The sequence below is a fragment of the Oncorhynchus keta genome, chromosome 4 (genome assembly GCF_023373465.1).
Source record: "Oncorhynchus keta strain PuntledgeMale-10-30-2019 chromosome 4, Oket_V2, whole genome shotgun sequence".
Classification (NCBI taxonomy): Eukaryota; Metazoa; Chordata; class Actinopteri; order Salmoniformes; family Salmonidae; genus Oncorhynchus; species Oncorhynchus keta.
The window spans coordinates 66365066-66386868 of NC_068424.1; the positions used below are offsets into that span (position 1 = coordinate 66365066).

The window sequence follows — 21803 nt, forward strand, 5'->3', positions numbered from 1 at the left end:
AGGTCAACACTGTGGTAGACTGGATTGTAGGCCTATGATCACTGGCTCATACCAGGTCACGTGTTAGCTACTTTGATTCTAACATTTAATGTACAACACTATGAATGCAGAATGTTCATGTTGAAGATGGAATCATCTTTGGGTATTATGTCTCTCTCACAATAGGCTACATCTGGATTCTGGGGGCCCATAGGGGCTCCAATGATCATGAAAGAGGTAATATAGCTCTCAATTGACATTTAATGGGCCAGTGTTAGTACTGGACTGCTGATCACATTTGCGTTGGTTTGTTACTGTAATCAAGCAATTAATAGTAATAAAAAAAGAACAATTCAATGGAAAAGCCTGTTTGCATTAGCCAATGGATTTTTCTGTAAATAGACCTACTTGCTGGCCATGGAAACGGTTGCATCTTGTATGACATACCCAATTTACAAAACATTCTGGTGGCTGGACAACATTATTTTGCATGTGACCTTCAGAAATGCAAATACAGGATTAATTGTTCTTTAGGTATGTCAATAAACTCATAAAAATCTCAAAACAGCGATATTTTGATTCTAGTATATTTAAATTGTGTGCCTGCAATAGATTGTGTGGTATTTTTATTATGTAGAAAAGGGTGTTTCATTTTTCACATGGGGTTGTAGTGGCTCCAAATAATAGTTCAGTCTGGCGGTTGCGAATTTAGGACCTTGCGGTGGCTCTGCTATAACAGCCCCCCAATGGCCGCACCTCACCCCTTGCGGCCACCCTCGTGCTGCACCGCTCATTGTTCTGAAGCAGAGAGCGAGACAAGGGATGGAGAAAACACCGGGTGGGACCTGAGCATCCGACAAACCAGGCGCTCATTTATTCACGGCACCCAGACCAATTGTCGATAGATTTTTTTTTCCTTCTGGAAAAATATAGACTAGTTGATCTTTGGAAGTTGTGTTTCTTTTCACAGACAAAATTGGGAACTGGAGATAAATTCCTCGAAAAATCTATGGAATTATTAGTCTTAGTTTCTCGTTTCTTTTGTCATTTTTGAGCTGCCTGGTCGCCAATCTTTTGTCAAACATTAATTCGCCTATTTACCGTGAGTGACAGTGGAAGATGGTTTCCCGGTTATATGCTCAGAAGTACCCCCTGGTGTTGCTCTGCACGCTGGCTGCCCTGTCTTGGACTTGGGGCCCGGTAACAGCGGGTAGGAGTTGCTCGGAGACACGGCATGTGTACGCAGAGAAGGGCTACAGTACGAACACTGCCCCGCTGACTCAAATCTCCGGTAAGACGGGCTATTCAAGATAAACTGGTGGTTATTGTTTTAAAATAATCATCAAACGTAGGCTATAGGTTATTTTACACAACATGAAGGGTTTGAGAGACTGCTTGGATAATATGCCATGTGATAGAAACTGCTGAATAAAGCGAAATTGACAATTAACAGGATTGTCTGTCAGGAAGGCTTATTTATGGGATAAGTAAATTGCTTACACCGGTGTGTAACAAAGAGCCTCGCCCCTAATTAGTATGGCTGTTTTAGACTGAGCAGGGAATGACTGAAAGAAAATAATCATCAACGTTTTTCTTTTTTTGAAGACTGCTTTTATTATAATTAGTGTTTTGTGCTTGTGACACTTGAGAACTGCTGTTAGTTGTTGCATTGTCATGGGACATTGTCAAGGGGTGTGTGTGAGAGCTCAAGTGAGAGAACAGACAGACAAAGATAGTGAGCTGTGGATATTTTAAAGCGGCAATCCGCAGTAGAAACAATAACAAAAGGATCCACCCCCACCCCTGTTTCTGTAAAAATCTGAGGGAAGGAGCTGAAGAAATGTAATCACTCCCAAATTCAGCTATGGATGCAAGGACTGACCATCCATGATATCTCTATAGTTTTAACCATGTTTTGAGGCTGTATAGTCTTTGTTTACATTTTATTTGTTTACAAAAGTTGGAGTAAAATAAGCTTTTATATAAAATTACACACACACAAAAGTATGTGGACACCCCTTCTAATTAGTGGATTCAGCTATTTCAGCCACACACATTGCTGACAGGTGTATAAAAATGAGCACACAGCCATGCAATCTCCATAAACAGACATTGGCAGTAGAATGGCCTTCCTGAAGAGCTCAGTGACGATCAAAGTGGATATATTTCCAACCAGTAAGTTTGTCAAATTTCTGCCCTGCTAGAGCTGCCCCGGTCAACAGTAAGTGCTGTTATTGTGAAGTAGAAACGTCTAGGAGCAACAACAGTTCAGTCGTGAAGTAGTAGGCCACATAAGCTCACAGAACAGGACCGCCGAGTGCTGGATCGCATAAAAATCATCAGTCCTTGGTTGCAACACTCTCACCACGAGTTCCAAACTGCCTCTGGAAGCAACGTCAGCACAAGAACTGGTTGCCAGGAGATTCATGAAATGGGTTTCCATGGCCTAGCAGCCTAAGCCTAAGATCACCATGCACAATGCCAAGCGTCACCTGGATTGGTGTAAAGCTCGCCGCCATTGGACTCTGGAGCAGTGGAAACGCGTTCTCTGGAGTGATGAGTCACGCTTCACCATCTGTCAGTCCGACTGACAAATTCAGGATGCCAGGAGAAAATTACATGCCTGAATGCGTAGTGCCAACTGTAAAGTTTGGTGGATGATGAATAATGGTCTGGGGCTGTTTTTCATGTTTCGGGTTAGGCCGCTTAGTTCTAGTGAAGAGAAATCTTAACGCTACAGCATACAATGACATTATAGACGATTCTGTGCTTCCAACTTTGTGGCAACAGTTTGGGTAAGACCCTTTGCTGTTTCAGCATGACAATGCCCCCGTGCACAAAGCGAGGTCCATACAGAAATGGTTTGTCGAGATCAGTGTGGAAGAACTTGACAGGCCTGCACAGAGCCCTGACCTCAACCCCATCAAATGCCTTTGGGATGAATTGAAACGCCGACTGCCAGCCGGGCCTAATCGCCCAACATCAGTGCCCGACGTCACTAATGCCCTTGTGGCTGAATGGAAGCAAGTCCCTGCAGCAATGTTCTAACATCTAGTGGAAAGCCTTCCCAGAAGAGTGGGCTGTTATAGCAGCAAAGGGGGACCAACTCCATATTAATGCCCATGATTTTGGAATTAGATGTTCGACCAGCCGGTGTCCACATACTTTTGTTCATGTAGTGTATTTTTGGTTCTGATGGTGTATGACAGTTGAACAAAGCTCATGAGGCATTTCTAAGTTATATTCTTCAAGAATCAATGGGTATATATAATTAATTTATAAGTTCAAAAATGTATGTAACAACTGCTGATTGCCCTTTTTTAAAGTGTCATTTGAGTTGCAAATGTTGATTTTGTTGTACTGCTTTGCACGTATGAGGGTTTGTTTGACTGTAGGCTATATGTGATTGCTGAATGTGGGAACTGCAATATTGATTGTGTGTCTGGTTATCTCTGTCTGGGTCTTGGCTCTTCTTGTCCCGTGGGCCAGGGGAGCAGATGGCCGAGAGAAGGAGGGATGATGAGAGGGAGAGTAGAATTGGAGGAATGAGAGAGGGCTGGTAATGAGCGACAGAGAAGAAATCAAAGCTAGAGCCAAAAATAAAAGGTTGGAGTTTGGCTCCTCGCTCCAAGTTTTTCGGAGGAAAAAGAATCAGGTGTCGGTATCATGAAGTAATATTATGTTTCCCTCAATAAGATGTTTTTTCCGCCCACGTTGAGACATTGGAGATCGCCGACTTGTTACTCTTCGTTAATGTTTGCATATCATTACCGCCGGTCATGTTAAGTCCAACCTGGGTATTTTTGAACAAAGACATTGGTTACGTCCCTAATGGCTCCCTATTCCATATCTAGTGCACTACTTTAAACTATTTCCCTATGTGTCCTGGTCGAAAGTAGTGCACTATATAGGGAATAGTGTGCCATTTGGGATGCTGACCTGGATTGTGTTTTAATAATTCATGTTTATAAATGCCCATTTTCAATTACTACCTTATGTTTAATAAGGCTCTATTAATGACAGACGGATTAAGAAGAAGGATATGTGCCTGATCAGAAGAACCACTGCCACATTGGTATTGGTGGGTGTTCTAAACTGATAAGACATTCAATGAATGAACACAGTAGGCCTACTTTGTGAGCTATTATATTGAAAACATTTGAAAAATCATGGTAGCATGACACAATGAAGGGTAATTGACATTTTCCTAAAAAGGATAGAATGTTCAGTTGTTGATAATGCGGTATTTCTCATATGATACATTGTAGGGCTGGGGGATACTTGTTAGTATCGTGGCAAGGAAACAAAACACAAATTGGACTTAACTTCTTTAGGCAAACAGCCCTAATGTTGGAAACAAAAACAAACACGTTGTCATCCACATTTATTTACTTTCCAAGATATAGCACACTATTTTACATGGAGCAGGTTTTTAAAAGACCAAAGAGTTTGGTCTTCTTCGTTTAAAGAAAAAAAGATCCATGTAAAAAAATATTGCTACACTGTCATCACCAAAGCCCTAATACATTGCTCATTTATATGCAGTGGTGGTAAGTAATTTTGTGAAGAAACCTGTTTCTGAGGATGGTCTAGCAGATAACGTGGTCGCATCAAGCACATATGCATCACCGTCAGTGTGGGTGCGAATCAGCCCTTCTTTCTACGTCTCCCCCTCTCTTTTCATACTATCTCTAAAGGAGGTAAAAATACTGGTTTATTTGAGGTAGCCTAAATGTCTCCCCTAAACCATAACCATAAGTTGACTTCAGTGCTGATGATGTCAAAGCAAGAGCTGCTGTATCCTTTGGTCTTCACCATTATTGCATCTACCCACACCTCTTGTCTCTGATTGGCTCATATCTGATCCCGTCTTGTTTTACCGTTGGTTCAGATGAACACCTCAATATGCCCACACACCTCTTGTCCAAGTCTGTGATTGGCTCGCATCTGACCCTGTCTGTTTTTCTATTGGTCCAGGCGAGCATCTGCGTCTGTGTCCCCAGGACTACACCTGCTGCTCCAGTCAGATGGAGGAAACGCTGGCCCACCAGAGTGAGACGGACTTCCTGTCGGCCATCGACGACACCAGCCAGTTCCTTCACACCACTTTCACACAGAGGCACCGCAAGTTTGACGGTGAGCTGGAATGCAAATCCAATCATAATAAGGATGCATAAGGGAACACTGTAAATAATGTGATGTAAAATGACAACAACATTGAGGAGTGGTATGTAAAATGTTCTCTATTGAGAGGGCTATTTATTGCTAGACTAATATCCTATAGTGGGGATAAGCTAGTCATGGCTAGCTTATTCTTATTCTAACTGCCAGTGCAACCACTGAATCACAACAACTTGTGCTTTTGACCATCTCATTCCTTCCTCTCTTCTCTCAAGAGTTCTTCAGGGAGCTCATAGACTTGTCTGAAAAGTCCATGAATCAGATGTTTACTAAGACCTACGGGCGCCTCTTCACCCAGAACGCCAATGTCTTCCAGGAGCTGTTTGTGGAGCTCCGTCGATACTACTCAGGTTAGTGGAGACAGCGTTCTCTCTCTCTCTCCTCTCTTGTTGGACTTTGCATTTGTGTACGTGTCACTATGGTACATTTCCCTCACCATCTCATCAGTTCGACAATGCTACATCTTTGCCTTGTTTGACAAGACGACAACAAAATGTCTGAACAAGTAGAAACAGACTGACCTAACCTAGGGACATTTTCATGAGGCACCAAACTGACTGAAACAGGGAATGAGTACTTGGACTTATCCAACAAGAAATGCAAATTTTCCATTTATTTTGCTAAATTCTTTCCCTCTTTTGTCTACAGGGGGCAGTGTGAGCCTGACGGAGGTGCTGTCAGAGTTCTGGTCCAGACTGGTAGAGCGGGTCTTCTCTCTGGTCAACCCCCAGTATCAGTTCAGTGACGAGTACCTGGAGTGTGTCAACAAACATGCAGAGCAGCTGCAGCCCTTTGGGGACCTGCCCCGGAAACTAGGCTTACAGGTCAGGCAGACTTGGTTGGTATATCAACTGAAAACTAACATCATTCATATTGAATCATATTAAAGGCATAGTTTACCAATATGTCATTTTGGAATTTGGGTTAACAAAACCAAAGCATAGACTGGTATTACCTTGACCATAGACTGCTTACAGGGTAAGAAAACCAATATGTTATTTTGTAATTTGATTGAATTATCCCTCTAAGTTGGTCTGATTTGTAATGTTTTTCACCATAATTAACAAAAGAAGCCGGTGTGATAAGTAATTCAAATCACCACTGAAACTCAATGATAATGTTACAGTAACACATAGGCGATCGTATTAGAGAGAACTATTTGAAAACAATTAACTGAGTGCATTGATATACAGTGGAGTAGATTTGTGTCAGAAGTTATTAGCTGATCTCTCTTTCATTCAGGTGTCCAGGGCATTCATTGCAGCCAGAGCACTGGTTCAAGGCTTGGCCACAGGCCGTGACATTGTCAACAAGGCAGCAAAGGTACACTGTGTGTATGTGGCCGTGCATTTATATTAAGAAGAATAATCTGTCTTCTGTTGGTCTGCTTTTAGTGGTTCCGTTGATCTCCCTAACATCCTACACCTTCTGCTCTTCGTCTCCTCCTCCAGTTGAGTGCTGGTGCAGGGTGTGTGCGTGCCCTGATGCGTCAGTGGTACTGCCCATTGTGTCGAGGCATGCCCTCCCTGCGCCCCTGCCATGCCCTCTGCCTCAACGTGATGAAGGGCTGCCTGGCCAATACAGCCGATCTGGACACTGAGTGGAACAATTTCATTGGTGAGTGGAGATTGGAGGCGGGCATTAGGGAGGGTGTGGGTGGCTTTTGTTGGGCTGATTCGGTAGAGTGGGATGTTAAACATGATGCATGTAGAAATGTACTGTATAGAACCTACTCACATTTCTATTCTACAGAATAAATGAGTCATGTCTATTCTATACATTGCATTTCTATCTAAAGTTTTGAAAATGGCACCCATCATAAAAACAAAATGTATATCTTATTATATCGCTTCCCTTTCCTACCTTCATCCTTCTGTTTTCACACTATTCAATGTTCCATCTTTCATCTCTCTCACTCTACTCTGTCAGATGCTCTGTATCAAGTATCTGAGAAGCTGGAGGGGCCCTTTAACATGGAGCTGGCTGCAGACTCCATCTCTGTTAAAGTGTCCGAGGCCATCATGCACATGCAGGAGAACAGCATCGCCACCTCCACTAAGGCAGGGATGGAGAGAGGAGGAGGAGGGGATGGAGGGATATTAAAAGAATGTGCTATACATCCACAGTGCAATAGAATATAGATCATAGAATGTACATAGAATATAGATAATAGAATGGCTGATAAGATGCACATCGGCTATCATCCTAGGTTGAAACAAGACTTAATGTTTAACAGTTGTATTACTGCCCATGGAATACCATTTTGGGTCCAAAACCCCTTTTGTTTTGCTTGATCAAATTGTGTAAGCACCTGTAAAAACTGCATAGTGCAATTTCACTAGTTATCATATTATTCTTCATATATTGTTCTTAATTTAAGTATCCTCTGTCTACCATTATTAACGCATGTGATAATGTTGGGATGCTATTTTTTCTTAAATCCATGTTTCACCCTTATTGTTGCAGAGATGCATCGATATTGATGTATAGCTTTATCTCTGTGGTTTGGCTCTAGGTGTTCCAGGGCTGTGGGAGTCCCAGACTGGCCCCGGGCCGTTCTCGGCGCTCCCCCAAGGAGTCAGGGGGCAACAGGAGACCCTTCCGTACGTTCAGCCCTGAGGAGAAGCCCACCACTGCTACAGGCACCAACCTGGACCGACTGGTAGGAGATGAGGGAAGATCAGGAGAGGAGGAAAAAGGAGAGTGAGGTGTGAGAGGAAAGAGAAGGGGGGAGGAAAGAGGAGAGAGGGGGAGAGGAGGTGGAGAGGAAAAGATGAGTTCTTACCTGCAATTCATATTCAAGACAATTATTTTTGTAGTTTATGCCCATGTTAGCTCTCTCTGTCCATATGTTCAACAACAGCCATACCAACAGCCATTTATATACAGTACATTCTAGTTTGTTTGATGACGAGGACGTGGCTAAAATGAGCTTCCCACCTCCATATGTTCAACAGCTATATAAGGGTTTACTTTACAGCCTGCATCAACCAGTTTCCGTCCGCCTGCCTCCAGGTGTCAGAGCTGAAGGAGCGACTGCGGCCCATGCGGGGCTTCTGGGTGTCCCTCCCACACACCATCTGCAATGACAAGAACGTGGCCGCCGATGTCACCAACGAGGACCGCTGCTGGAATGGACAGACCAGGGGGAGGTGGGTGTGAGGGTGGAATGGACAGACCAGGGGGAGGAGGGTGGAATGGACAGACCAGGGGGAGGAGGGTGGAATGGACAGACCAGGGGGAGGAGGGTGGAATGGACAGACCAGGGGGAGGTGGGTGTGAGGGTGGAATGGACAGACCAGGGGAGGTGGGTGTGAGGGTGGAATGGACAGACCAGGGGAGGTGGGTGTGAGGGTGGAATGGACAGACCAGGGGGAGGTGGGTTTGAGGGTGGAATGGACAGACCAGGGGGAGGAGGGTGGAATGGACAGACCAGGGGGAGGTGGGTGTGAGGGTGGAATGGACAGACCAGGGGGAGGTGGGTGTGAGGGTGGAATGGACAGACCAGGGGGAGGTGGGTGTGAGGGTGGAATGGACAGACCAGGGGGAGGTGGGTTTGAGGGTGGAATGGACAGACCAGGGGGAGGTGGGTTTGAGGGTGGAATGGACAGACCAGGGGGAGGAGGGTGGAATGGACAGACCAGGGGGAGGAGGGTGGAATGGACAGACCAGGGGAGGAGGGTGGAATGGACAGACCAGGGGGAGGTGGGTGTGAGGGTGGAATGGACAGACCAGGGGGAGGTGGGTTTGAGGGTGGAATGGACAGACCAGGGGGAGGTGGGTTTGAGGGTGGAATGGACAGACCAGGGGGAGGTGGGTGTGAGGGTGGAATGGACAGACCAGGGGGAGGTGGGTGTGAGGGTGGAATGGACAGACCAGGGGGAGGTGGGTGTTTGATAAGAGACAGATGTAAAGGTCGAGGAGGATGTTAGTCCAAGGGAGAGAGAAGATGGGGATTTGTATATGCGAGCGGGTAACTAAGAATGTATCATACTGATATTTAGTGTTTTTGTTATCATATTGATATTCGTTTCAGTGCTGTTGCTATGTCATTTTGATGTGTGTGTGTGTGTATCAGGTACCTCCCTGACGTGACAGGCGATGGGCTGATGAGTCAGATCAATAATCCAGAGGTAGAGGTGGACATGGCCAGGCCAGACGTGAGGACCAGACAGCTCATCATGGAGCTCAGAGTAGCCACCAACAGACTGAAACATGCACAGGCTGGACAGGACACTGACTTCATGGACAGTAAGTCCCCCACCACCCACCCAACAGAAATATTATGACTGGTTCGTCATCCCCTTTCTAATCCTATTTCTACTGTCCCCCCCAACATTTGCACTCTTTAACTGCCCTTTGTCTGCCTGTCTGATATCATGTCTCTCCCTGAAGGTGAGGTCGAAGAGGGCAGTGGATCAGGCGGTGGAGGGGAGAGGTACAGTGATGATTGGCCTGGCTACAGGCCCTACTCCCCTCCCTACAGTAAGCCCCCACTTAACCCCCAGACACCCATCAAGCCCCCTCGGGTCAGAGACCGAACCGGATCAAAGTGGAACAGGAGCAAGGGACAGTCCATCTCAGCTGTCAGCCGGCCAGCCTTCTTCTCACTGGCGGTTTTGTTTTGGTTATCAGTTATGGTCACTGTCGCCCCCTTTTGGAGATAACCAGTTACTACAGCCTGAAGCTCAGGGTTGTGTTCATTATGGCAGCTCATGAAAAAAACTTTTTGAAACACAAAATGAAAATAAGCATTTCTTAATGGATAAATCCAGGCAATCACACCTTGTTTCAGGCAGTTTCTTCTGTTTGATGCCTATTGAATACGACCCAGCTGAGGTTGGGTTGAGGAGGGATGTAAGTGTGCCTATTATAATCATCAGCACAATGACAAATACGTTTGCTTATTCTAGAGGAGAAAGAGAGGAGTTGAATCTAAAATGTGCATGAATCCAGCACAATATAATCTCCTTGTGGAAAATGTATTCAAGCACAAGGGAAATTACATTTCCTATGATTGGCTATCCCAATGGTTCCCAAACTGTGGGGTGCAAGTTGCAGATCAACTAACCCAGGGCTGCCCAACCCTCTTCCTGGAGATCTATTGTCCTGTAGGTTTCCAGTCCAACCCTAATTTTGAGTATCTGATTAAGCTAGTTAAGGTCTTGTTGAGCAGCTAATTAGTAGAATCAGGTGTGTTAAATTAGGGTTGGACTGAAAACCCACAGGAGGGTAGATCTCAAGGAAGAGGGTTGAGCAGCCCTGAACTAACCCATGTCAGCTAATGTTTTTTTTTAGCCCATTGAATTTGTCATAATGTTTGAGTCCCTCAGGTATTACATGAACAAAATGTCTAGAATTGCAGGTAATTAGCTTTAAAACTGCAACGTTTTCTCTCCAACCTGTGGAACAATGTGTAGAATAACAGGAAATTACCTTTAAAATAGCAAAAAATGTTCTTTGCCAACTAGAGGGGTGTGAACAGTTTGTGTCATGGACAGTGCTTGTGCCCATAGAAATAGACACAAGCACTGTCCACTCATACAAATAAATGTTAAAGCCTCCACATACTTTAGTCAGATGAGGAAGGTATAACTTGTAGTGAAAGAAAAGATAAACGGTAAGGTCAGGGTCTTATTAGGAATGTGCTTCGAGCATGCCACCATTTTGTGGAGCCTGCCCTGAAGTGATTTCTAATTTATTCAGTTCATTTGTATTTTTGTATTTATTGATATAAGTGTTGTTTTATGTTGATGCAGGAATTGATTGGAAGTGTTAGGGGCAGTATTTCCCCCAAGTCCTGGAGGTCCCCTATGTCTGCTGGTTTCTATGGAATGTGCATCTCAGATGACAACCTCCTTGTAACATTGGCATGTTGTGAAGTTAATGTCCATTTCATTGTTCATCAATTGCCAGTTCATTGTGGAATCGGTTGCTTATCACAAGCTTAGGTCTCCTTCAAAACAGACAAACTGATGTGTAAACAACACTAAAAGCAAGTCAATGTTTATTTTTTATTTTTTATGGGAGCAGTGCATTAAGGAGAGGATTATGTTGCACTGTCTGTCAGAAAGCTTACAATAACATGTCCTTGAAACAATTGAAAAAGTAGAATAGCATTTTTACTGAATCATTTCTCCTCACCACACCGCTGGACAAGCATTTCATGCGTCTTTGTTTGAAGGTGGGATATTAACCAGGGATATTTGAGAACCACTGGACTAGCCTTCGTCCAAATTTTCCCTTGAGGTCTTCTGTGGAGAGATCTGAGACTCATGATCGGTTGGAGAAGCGTGTGTGTGTGTGGTTTTGTATTGTTTGAGTAAGGCTTAGGTTTAAAAAAAAAAAGGAATGGGGTGTTGACAGATGTTACAAAATGGTGCTCTTAGTCTTTAAACTTTTGTATGAACTTTTCTAAAAATCAACAAAATCCCAATGGCCGCTTGGTTGAATGAGCTATGAGTGTTAAAGAAATGTGTGATTGATGAAAGTGTATAATGGAGGTGTGGTGAGTGTCTTAACCCTAAAGAAAAGCCACTTTAAATGGACCTCAGACAATTCTTTCCTAAATGTCTCATTTACTAACACAACAGCGATGGTTGAGAGAAAGTGAATGTTTCACTGGGAACGTCAATAAAAACTGATTTGACACAAGACTGGTTAAAGATGAGAAAGAGTAGCCAACGACGTTCAAGTCTCCACCAAGCATAGAGCAAACACTTACAGCAAGTATTAAATCATAACGTAATAGAAAAAGCTCTACGAAGTAGAGACGGATCGACTTGATTCAAGAGACGAGAGGTTGAAAAGGAAATGAAAGTGTGTAAGAAGAGAAGTGTAATAGAAAAATAAAGATGGTTAATAGAATAACAATGTATAGTGAACATTCAAGCACACTTCTTTCTTTTCTTGTTTTAATGACAAATTGCAGGATCCTTGTTTGATGGGATTGTATGTTTCCTAAGGTTCTTAACCTTGTATGTTAGGATAGTAAATCTGTGTGGGAGTGCTTATGTACGCCAGGTCTAAATATGGATTTTGACTGTTTATTAATGAAGCATCATTAATAAAATAAACAATGATAGATGCTTTTGACTATCAAAGTGCACAATTCAAATTAATGAGTGGTCACTGGATGGCGATTTGTTTTTATTCAAAAAACATTTGGTTTCTAGTCTGTTAGTGGAACCACTATGACCTCATATCAACACTCCCATATAAGATACCACATTCCATTTCTGTAAAAGGATAGTCAGTACAACTTTAAGATGTAACAATTTTGGGAAATAGATTACTCCATTTCATTAAACTGTCAAGAAAATGTTGTGCCTGTAAATTCATTTGGACTGTTTTCAGAATTCAAGTATCTTCTGGTAACTGTATTATTGCTACCAGTGGATCTAATGTTCAAGCTCACATTTGTATTAATATCCACATGGCAGTCAGACAGATTCACAGGTACAGTATGACATCAATACAACCATTAAAACACAAGTTAAAAAAGGGAAAACCATGAAATTATGTATATTTTGGGGGTGGAGGGGTGCGCTTCAAAAGAGTTGCTAAGCTTGTAAACATTGGTGTGCATACTGTTGTGGAAAAATATTGAGTCAAATATTTGCACAGATACCGGAACTTGTAGATTCAGGTAGACTTTATTACAGAGTAACAGAGCTGAGCAATTCCATGGAAAAAGCTAAATTCTCATATCACAGAGCCCTGCCTTTATAGTATTCCATCTTTGCATAACGTATATAATCCCCTCACTCTATATGAAATAGCTTCCCTTGATCATTCTCCAACATTATCTTTCCATCTCAAGCTCGACCCCGCCCTGTGCAACTGGGTACTGGACTTCCTGACGGGCCGCCCCCAGGTGGTGAGGGTAGGCAACAACATTTCCACCCGCTGATCCTCAACACTGGGGCCCCACAAGGGTGCGTTCTGAGCCCTCTCCTGTACTCCCTGTTCACCCACGACTGCGTGGCCACGCACGCCTCCAACTCAATCATCAAGTTTGCGGACGACACAACAGTGGTAGGCTTGATTACCAACAACGACGAGACGACCTACAGGGAGGAGGTGAGGGCCCTCGGAGTGTGGTGTCAGGAAAATAACCTCACACTCAACGTCAACAAAACCAAGGAGATGATTGTGGACTTCAGGAAACAGCAGAGGGAACACCCCCCTATCCACATTGATGGAACAGTAGTGGAGAGGGTAGTAAGTTTTAAGTTCCTCGGCGTACACATCACAGACAAACTGAATTGGTCCACCCACACAGACAGCATCGTGAAGAACGCGCAGCAGCGCCTCTTCAACCTCAGGAGGCTGAAGAAATTCGGCTTGTCACCAAAAGCACTCACAAACGTCTACAGATGCACAATCGAGAGCATCCTGTCGGGCTGTATCACCGCCTGGTACGGCAACTGCTCCGCCCACAACCTTAAGGCTCTCCAGAGGGTAGTGAGGTCTGCACAACGCATCACTGGGGGCAAACTACCTGCCCTCCAGGACACCTACACCACCCGATGTCACAGGAAGGCCAAAAAGATCATCAAGGACAACAACCACCCGAGCCACTGCCTGTTCACCCTGCTATCATCCAGAAGGCGAGGTCAGTACAGGTGCATCAAAGCTGGGACCGAGAGACTGAAAAACAGCTTCTATCTCAAGGCCATCAGACTGTTAAACAGCCACCACTCACATTGAGTGGCTGCTGCCAACACACTGACTCAACTCCATACACTGGGAATTGATGGGAAATGATGTAAAATATATCACTAGCCACTTTAAACAATGCTACCTAATATAATGTTTACATACCCTACATTATTCAGCTCATATGTATACATATATACTGTACTCTATATCATCTACTGCATCTTTATGTAATACATGTATCACTAGCCACTTTAACTATGCCACTTTGTTTCCATACTCATCTCATATGTATATACTGTACTCAATACCATCTACTGTATCTTGCCTATGCCGCTCTGTACCATCACTCATTCATATATCTTTATGTACATATTCTTTATTCCCTTACACGTGTGTCTATAAGGTAGTAGTTTTGGAATTGTTAGCTAGATTACTTGTTGGTTATTACTGCATTGTCGGAACTAGAAGCACAAGCATTTCGCTACACTCGCATTAACATCTGCTAACCATGTATATGTGACAAATAAAAATTGATTTGATTTGATTCCTGCTTGTTAACGCCCACATCTCACAGCTGTATAGGTTATTATGGTAGCAGGCCCTGGTCATATATGTTCCGTTCCTTATATAGCAATTCTGTCTCAGTTCTTCAAAGTGGACAGCCTAGATGCTGCTAATAATGGAAATGTAATCATAGTCAAGAGTTTAGCCCCCACAGTACACAATCTTAAAATGAGCTTTTCACCATTTTGTTCAATCAATTGTATTGAAGTGTATAAAAGTTCCTGTGCCTATGCAGTTGGAACCAAAGAGGGGTTTCTAATGGGGTGACTTTTCCTCTGTGTTCTAATCTTTATTTAACTAGGCAAGTCAGTTAAGAACAAATTCTTATTTTGACAGCATGGGAACAGTGGGTTAACTGCCTGTTCAGGGGCAGAACAACAGATTTGTACCTTGTCAGCTCAGGGATTTGAACTTCCCACCTTCCGGTTACTAGTCCAACACTCTAACCACCAGGCTACCCTGCCACCCCATAAATAGCATAAATAAAGGCATATGTCATCGTATGACAATGTGGTACGTCTTAGCCACAGAGTACTTGATGCATCTGCACTACAACAGGATAAAATAGACAACTTTATTTGTAGCTGGGGTAAACACAAACCAAAAGATCAGACATTTCAATATTCAGCTTCCACCAGAGGCTGGTGGGAGAAGCTATAGCAGGATGGGCTCATTGTAATGGAATAATGGCATGGACTCAATTGAACGGAGTCAAACGTGTTTTCCATGTTTGAAGTGTTTGTGCTCCATTAATACATTCAAGGAGTCAGTCCTATAGCTCCTCCCACCAACCTCCTCTGGCTTCCACAGTATGTATTCCACATTGTGTTACCATCCACAGCAGAAAGCCGAATAGAGCCAGCAGGAGCAGTTCTACCATTACTGAGAGGAATATGACCCTGTCAGCCTCACCTGCAAACACACCATCAAGCCATCAAACTGAAGTTACTTTACAGTATTTAGTTGAGACATCAAACACAATCAAACTGAAGGAATACAGGAAAAATCACATCCATTACTTGGCGGAGCTAAAGTTCCTAGATGTGCGTTGTACCAATGATGATGTGCATAGAGGGTCCCTGGTTCAAGCCTGGGTAGGGGTGAGGAGAGGGATGGAAGCAACACTGTTACACCAGTAAGACTATGCAAGTATGGCCACTTGCATAGGGGCCTGATTCCCACAGAGACTTTCTCTGCTCAAGTCAAAGCCCAGAACACTTCTTCGATGGGGTTTAATGATGGTTGGCATCCAATGTTAATGGTGCATTACCACCACCAGCTGGTTGGGGTATTCAATAAGAAACTTCAAAAATATTCCAGGAAAGGGGGAAAATGACATCATACCAAATCAAAAGAAATCAGCCAAGACCTCAGAAAAAAAGTTGTAGACCTCCACAAGTCTGGTTCATCCTTGGGAGCAATTTCCAAGTGCCCGAAAGTACCACGATCATCTGTACAAACAATGGTACGCAAGTATAAACACCATGGGACACGCAGCCGTCATTCCGCTCAGGAAGAAGACACGTTCTGTCTCCTAAAGATGAACGTACTTTGGTGCGAAAAGTGCAAATCAATCCCAGAACAACAGCAAAGGTACTTGTGAAGATGTTGGAGAAAACAGGTAGAAAAGTATCTATATCCACAGTAAAACGAGTCCTACATCGACATAACCTAAAAGGCCACTCAGCAAGGAAGAAGCCACTGCTCCAAAACCACCATAAAAAAAGCCAGACTACGGTTTGCAACTGCACATGGGGACAACTATTGTACTTTTTTGAGAAATGTCCTCTGGTCTGATGAAATAATAATAGAACTGTTTGGCCATAATGACCATTGTTATGTTTGGAGGAAAAAGGGGGAGGCTTGCAAGCCGAAGTACACCATCCCAACCGTGAAGCACAGGGGTGGCAGCATCATGTTATGGGGGTGCTTTGCTGCAGGAGGGACTGGTGCATTTCACAAAATAGATGGCATCATGAGAATAGAAAATTCTGTGGATATATTGAAGCAACATCTCAAGACATCAGTCAGGAAGTTAAATCTTGGTCGCAAATGGGTCTTCCAAATGGACAATGACCCCAAGCATATTTCCAAAGTTGTGACAAAATGGCTTAAGGACAACAAAGTCAAGGTATTGGAGTGGCCATCACAAAGCCCTGACCTCAATCCTATAAAACATTTGTGAGCAGAACTGAAAAAGCGTGTGCGAGCAAGGAGGCCTACAAACCTGACTCAGTTACACCAGCTCTGTCAGGAGAAATGGGCCAAAATTCACCCAACTTATTGTGGGAAGCTTGTGGAAGTCGACACGAAACATTTGACCCAAGTTAAACAATTTAAAGGCAATCCTACCAAATACTAATTACCTTCTGGGAATTTGATGAAAGAAATAAAAGCTGAAATAAATAATTCTTTCTACTATTATTATTTCACATTCTTAAAATAAAGTGGTGATCCCAACTGACCTAAAACAGGGATTTTTTTACTATGATTAAATGTCAGGAATTGTGAAAAACTGAGTTTAAATGTATTTGGCGAAGGTGTATGTAAGTTGGACCTACCCTCATCACCTGGGGGTGGCCCGTCAGGAAGTCCAGGATCCAGTTGGAGAAGGATAAGTAATCCTTCTCACCCCCCTAAAAGATTTAGATGCACTATTGTAAAGTGGCTGTTCCACTGGAGGTCATAAGGTGAATGCACCAATTTGTAAGTCGCTCTGGATAAGAGCGTCTGCTAAATGACTTAAATGTAAATGTAAATGTGTTTAGCCCCAGGATCCTTAGCTTAGCGATGAGCTTTGAGGGTACTATGGTGTTGAATGCTGAGCTGTAGTCAATGAATAGCATTCTCACATAAGTGTTCCTTTTGTCCAGGTGGAAAAGGGCAGTGTGGAGTACAAAAGAGATTGCATCATCTGTGGATCTGTTTGGGCGGTATGCAAATTGGAGTGGGTCTAGGGTTTCTGTGATAATGGTGTTGATGTGAGCCAAACACACCAAGAATGGTCCAAACACACCAAGACAGTCATGAAGAGTCTATTCCCCCTCAGGAAACTAATGTTCTGGATAACATGGAAACACCCTAACCAGTTCTAACCAGTTGTGTCTGGAAGTACCTAGCAAGCTAGCCAACTTTAGCCAGTTAGCTTGGGTGCTTGACTGTCAGAACGCTCCTATAAACCCTACTCCTCAGCCAGAGAGTCAGTGAGCGCTCTGAACTCTCAGAGAGCGATCCTCTCTGAATTTAAGAAAGGACAATCTGACAACATTTTGAATTTACGAATGCACAGAGCGCACTCTGAGTGCACTCTCACACTCCTGATTGAATTTACGAACACACCTCCAGTCATATTATTTTTCCTTAGTTGCGAAAGGACTGGTCGTCCTTTCTACATAAAATGCTTGCTATAGAGTCTAGATAACATTATTGTAACTTGATAGCTATAGCTAGCCAACTTCAGCTAATTTAGTCATGTCAAACTTGAACCTGGAATGACAGCAGAAATACACATGAAAATTAAGCAACCGCTTTATGTGGGAGCGCCACACACAAAGCCCACTGAAATCTATATGTAAACAATGGTATTTCCTCTGGTTGAATATACTGTTTGGCTCAAACATTTTAACAATATTTTATGGTATGCATGTGACTTTCTAACTTTATGAAACCAAATTGTGAGACATCTTGTTAGCAATTCTCTATACAGTATTTCAAGCTGTTTTTTGGTTAATAATAAAACATTTAAAAAGTATTAGGAGATTTGGTGAAAAATCTATATCAAACAAACTTAAACCTAATCTGGAATTGTATTTCAGTTCGTGGTAGAAAACAAGAGAGTTCAAAGGTTATGGTTACACTTCTGTTCTTTTGTTTGGAAATTAGCTTCATTTGTTTACTGTCTAGTTAAGCATTACTGTAATATGGGACTATGGCCTATAAATGAAGCAAGCCTTGACATAAATATCCAACAATCATGTATGCCCCCTTCAAAGACTAAAACTGACTGAAATTTAATCAAACCCTGAGACGTATTTTGGTCATTCTTTCAGATAATTAATTGTTTCCAGATCAATGGACACTAATCAATTTATACAACTAGGAAGATTGGTCCAAAATCCCCAGTAATGTGTTGTCATCATAGTGAAAAACAAAACAGGATACAGTAATTCAGGTGTCAAATTAGGCATATTATTATTTATTTCAGTGAACCAGTTCATAGCAATATGCTAAATTAGACAATAAGTATATCGTCGCCATAGTGCACTGGCCATTCTCGTTCACAAGCAATGACAACTTTCCTGGTGGACGAAGAACCCTCATATTCACATCGGGGATGAGTGTGTTGACATAGTGTTTTCTTTTTACACTTGTGCTTACATATGACTACAGGGAAGCGATTATTGCTTTCAAACAGACTGTTGCCCATAGGTGTGCCACCCCCAGTACAAATGGCCCTGACCTGATTTGAATTGGCTTTAATGAATGTGTTTTTTACTTTGCAATTTGCGCTATCAGTCTCAGTCAACTCCAAGTAGCCCATCACACCCTGACACTTCTGTATTGTCATATCCCCCTTGACGTGCTGTCGGAGGAAGTGTGTATAACGACGGCTGATGTCGGCCGGTTGACTGTGTACCATCACTGTGGCACACATCAACACCAGGAACAGGAAAGCCCTCTGGAACCCCATGGCATCAACTAAATGGAGAAACAGGAGGGGTAAGTTAGACTCTTACAAGTTTATTACTAATACTATTAATTACTGTACCAGTGTAGACCATAAGCCAGGGGTCCCCAATTACATTCAGCCATGGTCTGATTTTTCAGATGGTCAGGGGGCTGGAAAATAAATAATTTGTTCCCTGCAAATTGACAGCAATAATCCCAAACAGATAAAGTACAGTATTTTGAGAAGAACAGAATAATTTCAGACCTTGATTACATTGTCATACAATGACATATAGGCAGGGTAGCCTAGTGGTTAGATTGTTGGACTAGTAACTGGAAGGTTGCAAGTTCAAACCCCTGAGGGGACAAGGTACAAATCTGTTGTTCTGCCCCTGAACAGGCAGTTAACCCACTGTTCCTAGGCTCTCATTGAAAATAACAATTTGTTCTTGACTGACTTGCCTAGTTAAATAAAGTTAAAACATTTTTTTTTTAATGCGTGGGAATACTTATGAACAGGTGTCATATATTTAAATTACTTTTAGATGATTTCCTGGTGATTTTACAGTATTTTATGTCAAACAAGGAAAAATAAATTGTCAACGCTTGTCAAATATTTGATGAAGTTAGATAGAGTAAGTAGAGTCATCATACTCCAAAGCCATTTTGTATAAGTTATGCAAATATAAATTATATTATATAATTTGAATAATTTTTCTTTTTTTAAATGGCTAGATTTTACTTGAGAGAGAAAGCACTTACCTCTGGCAACTGGGTTCAATGGCCTTCAGTGTGACTGATAAGGTATTTTTTGTCCTCAGATATCTACGGATACAATACAGCGTTAACCAGAGACAACACTCTTCAGATTCAGAGTTATTATTTTATGTTCTAGTACTGTAATGCTGAGGTAATTACATCTTACCTGTTTGAGTGTCTCCACTGTGAAGTGAGTAACTCTAACCTGAATCTCGACTTATATATACACTTTCATGAACTTTGATTTGGGATCCCCTGCACCCGTGTTGCAACATTGTAGGGGAGAAAGGGGTTTAAATTAGCTAACTATTAACTGAACTTTTTCCCAAATGGCTTGAGAGCTTTGTATACCTTGTTATGTTTCTGTTGTATTGTTTGGTTGCTTTTTGTCTGTCTGCCTGCTAAGGGTTGGTTGTCATATGTTTCCTTGTCCTGTTGTATTCTGTGCTGCTCTGCATGTGCTCATTGTCTGTCTGTATTGTCATTTTAATTAATGTTAATAATCTGCCCAATAATCTGAATTCTGTCGCTGTACATTTCAAAAGTGCTGAACAAATAGTTACATTGACTACGTTCGTCCTAGTTTGCTCATTAATGTCTTAATCGAAATTACAGATTGCCAATTATCCGTTTGTCATCCCCTTATGCCATAGTTTGTACATCTCAATTGTCAGTAGAAACCACACTTGTTTAAGCAAGTCATCCATATCAGCTATGTTTTTTAAAGGCAGTAAATGAAGCATAATGAACTGTTTCGCTGCCAGACAAGGCTCCGCTGATAGCCAGGTGTAGCAGTGGTAAAGGTGTTGGGACTACTGTTGGGACTCTGATGTTGGCACAGCTTTATGTAGGCCCTAACAGTTTGTTATAGTGGAAATAATGTATTGTTTAGTGTTGTGTTGTGGCTTTGCTGGCACGCAACCTTTCACCCAGGACAACGGAATGGATCCCAGCCGGCGACCCAAAAAACAACTTCGTAAAAGGGGGAAACGAAGCGGTCTTCTGGTCAGACTCCGGAGACGGGCACATCGTGCACCACTCCCGAGCATACTTCTCGCCAATGTCCAGTCTCTTGACAACAAGGTTGATGAAATCCGAGCAAGGGTAGCATTCCAGAAGGACATCAGAGACTGTAACGTTCTTTGCTTCACGGAAACATGGCTCACTGGAGAGACGCTATCGGAGTCGGTGCAGCCAGCTGGTTTCTCCACGCATCGCGCCGACAGAAACAAACATCTTTCTGGTAAGAAGAGGGGCGGGGGCGTATGCTTCATGGTTAACGAGACGTGGTGTGGTCACAACAACATACAGGAACTCAAGTCCTTCTGTTCACCTGATTTAGAATTCCTCACAATCAAATGTCGACCGCATTATCTACCAAGGGAATTCTCTTCGATTATAATCACAGCCGTATATATTCCCCCCCAAGCAGACACATCGATGGCTCTAAACAAACTTTATTTGACTCTTTGCAAACTGGAATCCATATATCCTGAGGCTGCATTCATTGTAGCTGGGGATTTTAACAAGGATAATCTGAAAACAAGACTCCCTAAATTGTATCAGCATATCGATTGCGCAACCAGGGCTGGAAAAACCTTGGATCATTGCTATTCTAACTTCCGAGACGCATATAAGGCCCTGCCCCGCTCTCCTTTCGGAAAAGCTGACCACGACTCCATTTTGTTGATCTCTGTCTACAGACAGAAACTAAAACAAGAAGCTCCCGCGCTTAGGTCTGTTCAACGCTGGTCCGACCAATCTGATTCCACACTCCAAGACTGCTTCCATCACGTGGACTGGGATATGTTTCGTATTGCATCAAACAACAACATTGAGGAATACGCTGATTCGGTGAGCGAGTTCATTAGAACGTGCGTTGAAGATGTCGTTCCCATAGCAACGATTAAAACATTCCCAAACCAGAAACCGTGGATTGATGGCAGCATTCGCGTGAAACTGAAAGCGCGAACCACTGCTTTTAATCA

General features: G+C 42.9%; 3 protein-coding genes across 3 annotated transcripts in view; 1 reads left to right on the plus strand and 2 right to left on the minus strand.

Moving 5' to 3' along the window:
• Window positions 1–1218, minus strand: part of LOC118384049 (cohesin subunit SA-2) — a 46145-nt gene extending 44927 nt beyond the window's left edge. Inside the window, exon 1 of the mRNA XM_052512976.1 lies at window positions 1081–1218. The gene's annotated coding sequence lies outside the window, so the exon portion shown is untranslated. The remainder of the gene's footprint in view (window positions 1–1080) is intronic.
• On the plus strand, window positions 1099–11814 carry gpc2 (glypican 2). The gene is made up of 11 exons (XM_035767947.2): window positions 1099–1270; window positions 4957–5115; window positions 5376–5510; window positions 5809–5984; window positions 6403–6483; window positions 6612–6777; window positions 7090–7220; window positions 7676–7822; window positions 8176–8312; window positions 9239–9411; window positions 9556–11814. Exons 1-11 carry the CDS (start codon window positions 1099–1101, stop codon window positions 9825–9827), a joined length of 1749 nt encoding a protein of 582 aa, XP_035623840.1. The 3' UTR covers window positions 9828–11814.
• Window positions 11815–18554: 6740 nt separating this feature from the next.
• Window positions 18555–20077, minus strand: LOC118380994 (ribonuclease-like 3). Its single transcript, XM_035767959.2, has 3 exons — window positions 19982–20077; window positions 19819–19881; window positions 18555–19086 (listed from the first exon to the last, which is right to left on the minus strand). Exon 3 carries the CDS (start codon window positions 19076–19078, stop codon window positions 18620–18622), a length of 459 nt encoding a protein of 152 aa, XP_035623852.1. The 5' UTR covers window positions 19079–19086; window positions 19819–19881; window positions 19982–20077; the 3' UTR covers window positions 18555–18619.
• Between the last annotated feature and the right edge of the window lie 1726 nt (window positions 20078–21803).

Bases quoted from the DNA above. Each gene is read 5' to 3' on its own strand.
- gpc2 (XM_035767947.2), top strand. From the start codon at position 1,099: ATGGTTTCCCGGTTATATGCTCAGAAGTACCCCCTGGTGTTGCTCTGC. The intron at 5,116-5,375 runs GTGAGCTGGAAT...TCTTCTCTCAAG, and splicing joins GAGGCACCGCAAGTTTGACG to AGTTCTTCAGGGAGCTCATA. The intron at 6,484-6,611 runs GTACACTGTGTG...CTCCTCCTCCAG, and splicing joins TTGTCAACAAGGCAGCAAAG to TTGAGTGCTGGTGCAGGGTG.
- LOC118380994 (XM_035767959.2), bottom strand. From the start codon at position 19,078: ATGGGGTTCCAGAGGGCTTTCCTGTTCCTGGTGTTGATGTGTGCCACA.